The 2,873-nt window shown below is 35.5% G+C and overlaps 1 protein-coding gene across 1 annotated transcript; it reads left to right on the top strand.

Moving 5' to 3' along the window:
- The first annotated feature begins 283 nt into the window (after positions 1 to 283).
- On the top strand, positions 284 to 2,628 carry LOC132726327 (putative nuclease HARBI1). The gene is made up of 2 exons (XM_060711638.1): positions 284 to 1,370; positions 1,620 to 2,628. The coding sequence occupies exons 1-2, from the start codon at positions 1,252 to 1,254 to the stop codon at positions 2,626 to 2,628; spliced, it is 1,128 nt and encodes a 375-aa protein (XP_060567621.1). The 5' UTR covers positions 284 to 1,251.
- Positions 2,629 to 2,873: the final 245 nt, after the last annotated feature.

Genomic DNA, 2,873 nt, shown 5'->3' with positions numbered 1-2,873 from the left:
CGCACGCACATACATCCGCACCCATACACCCACATTTCCAGTTCATAAATACCAACAGGATTTAAAACTATACATAGTTCGAACATAACGCACACACAAAAAAAGCACACATACATTTCGGGTACCATCAGCAATCAGATACTCGTATTAGTGTAAGCTAGTATTTAAACAAAAACAAAAGGGAAAGTGAAGAGGGTGAAAATTAAATACAATAAAAAAACAAGAAAAAAAACAAAAGATACATCTACAGTTTTTGACTGCTTTTAAACATAATTGTTTTATATTTCATGTAAGTAAAACATTTTCATATGTTGTATATTCGTATCTTGGAAAATTCTATTCCACTTTTTAAAACGAATGTCCAGTTTATCGCGATTAAATGCAATACATTTTTCAAAACATAGTCTGCTCCGAAAATAATGTAAAAACAAGTTAAATTGTGGTGTGCGTTTTCCTATTTTGCAACTATATATGTAATATCTTGCAACCAAAGATTATAGTTTTTTGCCTGTGTTTGTAATTAAGTCAGATATTGTTTTCAAGTTAATTTCTATACTAATATTATTTTCGTTGAAATATTCTATTAAATCCCTCCAAAAAATGTTGCGTGTAAGAACATTGCTAAAAAGAGGTGTTCAATAGACTCAATATCCATTGCACAAAAACACAAAGACTCGAGGAAGAAAGGTTTTGTTGTAGGAGACTTTTGTAATCGAATTTGCTGTTAATTAAGAAGCATACGCCAAAACTATTATTCGTATTTCCACTGAAAAAAGCCCGTCCATCCCAATCTGATGTCCATTTAAGATATCGCTTTGTGTTTAAATGCGTTTCTTGTAAAAGACATGTATCATACTTTTGCCAATTAAAAACTTGCTTTCTTTTCATATAATTTCCCAAATATTTTGCATTAAAAGTACAAATTTTCATACTCATTTCAATTCAATATGAAGCTTACATTCAAAAACAGTAGATGATCTTATATAAACAAGAGGGCCATGATGGCCCTAGATCGCTCACCTGGCCCATCAAACTCATCCAAACAATTACATAGACAAGCATTCTGACCAAGTCTCATGACAGGTGAGTCAAAAATGTGACCACTACAGTGTTAACAAGGGGCGCGTTCCATTCTACCATTCCGGACACGTTCTTCATGTTCTGTCCAGGATGTGTGATTGGAATGAAATGGAACACGAAACTGTCCGGGACGTTTGAATGGAATGAAACAGAACGCGTAACACAAACAAAATGGCTGACAGTAATATAAACATTCCTTTGCTTATTTCCTTGCTGGAAGATTCTGGCGAAGAATCCGATGATATGGGTGAAGAAACGATGACAGTACTGATGGGAGCAGAATGTTCACTGTAAGACATTCATAGATTAGGTCTAAACACACTTTTTTCTGTTATTTCAAGTTGAGTTAAATGTCAAAATAATAAAGTTTGTTATGAATGCATGTTCTATGCGAGACACGTGGGAATTCCACGAAAAGAAAGATGTGTAAGCCACTTTTCAAAACTATACGCTTTATTACTTTTCTGAAAGAACTGCTTCCACTGCATATATATGGCTATGACACTGTCCTTACCTTCATTCTAAATGTTCTATTTCAGGCCACTGGAATTAAAGGCAAAGATTTTGGACTATACAGAATCAGTTGTACCATTTTATGACGACGAGAGCTTTCGCAGGAAGTTCAGGATGTCAAAAGGGACTTTCCATATTCTTAGTCAGTACCTAAAGGATCTTCCCGAGTTCAGTTATGATCATCCAGGAGGTAAAGAGCATGTGTCAGTTGAAAAACAGCTCCTGATGACACTGTGGTATCTAGGAAGTTGTGACACAATAGATAAAATTGGAGATCGATTTGGTATTTCTACGTCATCCGTTATTCGCTGCAGAAACAGAGTGTTAGCAGCAGTAAATAGGCACCTCAAGCAGCGTTTTATTGTATGGCCAAATGCACAAAAGATTCCTGAAGTTGTGGCAAGTTTGAACAGAGGAATGTTTTTTCCCGGAATAATTGGAGCCTTGCATGGATCTCACATTGAAATAAAGAAGCCAGCAGCACATGGAAATTCATATATCAACAGAAAAGGATTTGCTTCCCTGCAGGTACAAGCTGTTTGCACTGATAACATGATGTTTACTCACATCTTTACTGGCTATCCCGGCAGCTGTCATGATGCCAGGATCTTGAGAAACTCTGATTTGTGGCAAATTGGTCAAATTTTGTGTGGAGAAAATCACATCATTGCAGATGCTGCTTACCCCATCCGTAAATGGATCTTAACCCCATACAGAGACAACGGACACTTAAATGCTAGTCAAAGGAAGTTTAACAAATACCTGTCTTCATGTCGTGTTGTTATAGAACGTGCTTTTGCCTTACTTAAAGGCAGATTCAGGCGTATGAAGTACATTGATACATGTGTGAGGACTGCAGTTAGTATTATAATGTGCAGTTGCATTTTCCATAATATATGCATTGTAAACCACGATGCTATGAATGACTTTTTAGAAGATGCCAACATATCAAATCCTGTTTTAAATCCCATTTGTTTACAGGATAATGCTGAAGGAGTTCGCAAAGGGGACACTATAGCTGCTCACCTGATTTAATTCTAAGTAAAAATTATAATAAAACACAAAAAATGTCGTTTTCTTCATTGTTTTATTTGTAACATCTCAAACAAAAATAAGCATGAACAAGAAAAATAAATCCTTTAATCCCTTGGAATGTAGAGATCAGTTCTGACTAGTCCAAATGATAGCGAGATCAAATTTAAAGTAAGTTATAATACATAAGTTGAGCTTCAACACTGTTCCATCAGTTTATCCCCTGAAAGCTTGCATAAATATACACA

Source organism: Ruditapes philippinarum, unplaced genomic scaffold (assembly GCF_026571515.1).
Source record: "Ruditapes philippinarum isolate M1 unplaced genomic scaffold, ASM2657151v2 ctg2635_1_1_1_1, whole genome shotgun sequence".
Classification (NCBI taxonomy): Eukaryota; Metazoa; Mollusca; class Bivalvia; order Venerida; family Veneridae; genus Ruditapes; species Ruditapes philippinarum.
Note: the sequence above shows the minus strand (reverse complement) of the source record. Positions and strands in the feature narration are given on the sequence as shown.

Excerpts from the sequence above, each read along its gene's own strand:
- LOC132726327 (XM_060711638.1), top strand. The coding sequence starts at position 1,252 with ATGGCTGACAGTAATATAAACATTCCTTTGCTTATTTCCTTGCTGGAA. Across the intron at positions 1,371-1,619 it reads ATGGGAGCAGAATGTTCACT|GCCACTGGAATTAAAGGCAA; the intron begins GTAAGACATTCA and ends GTTCTATTTCAG.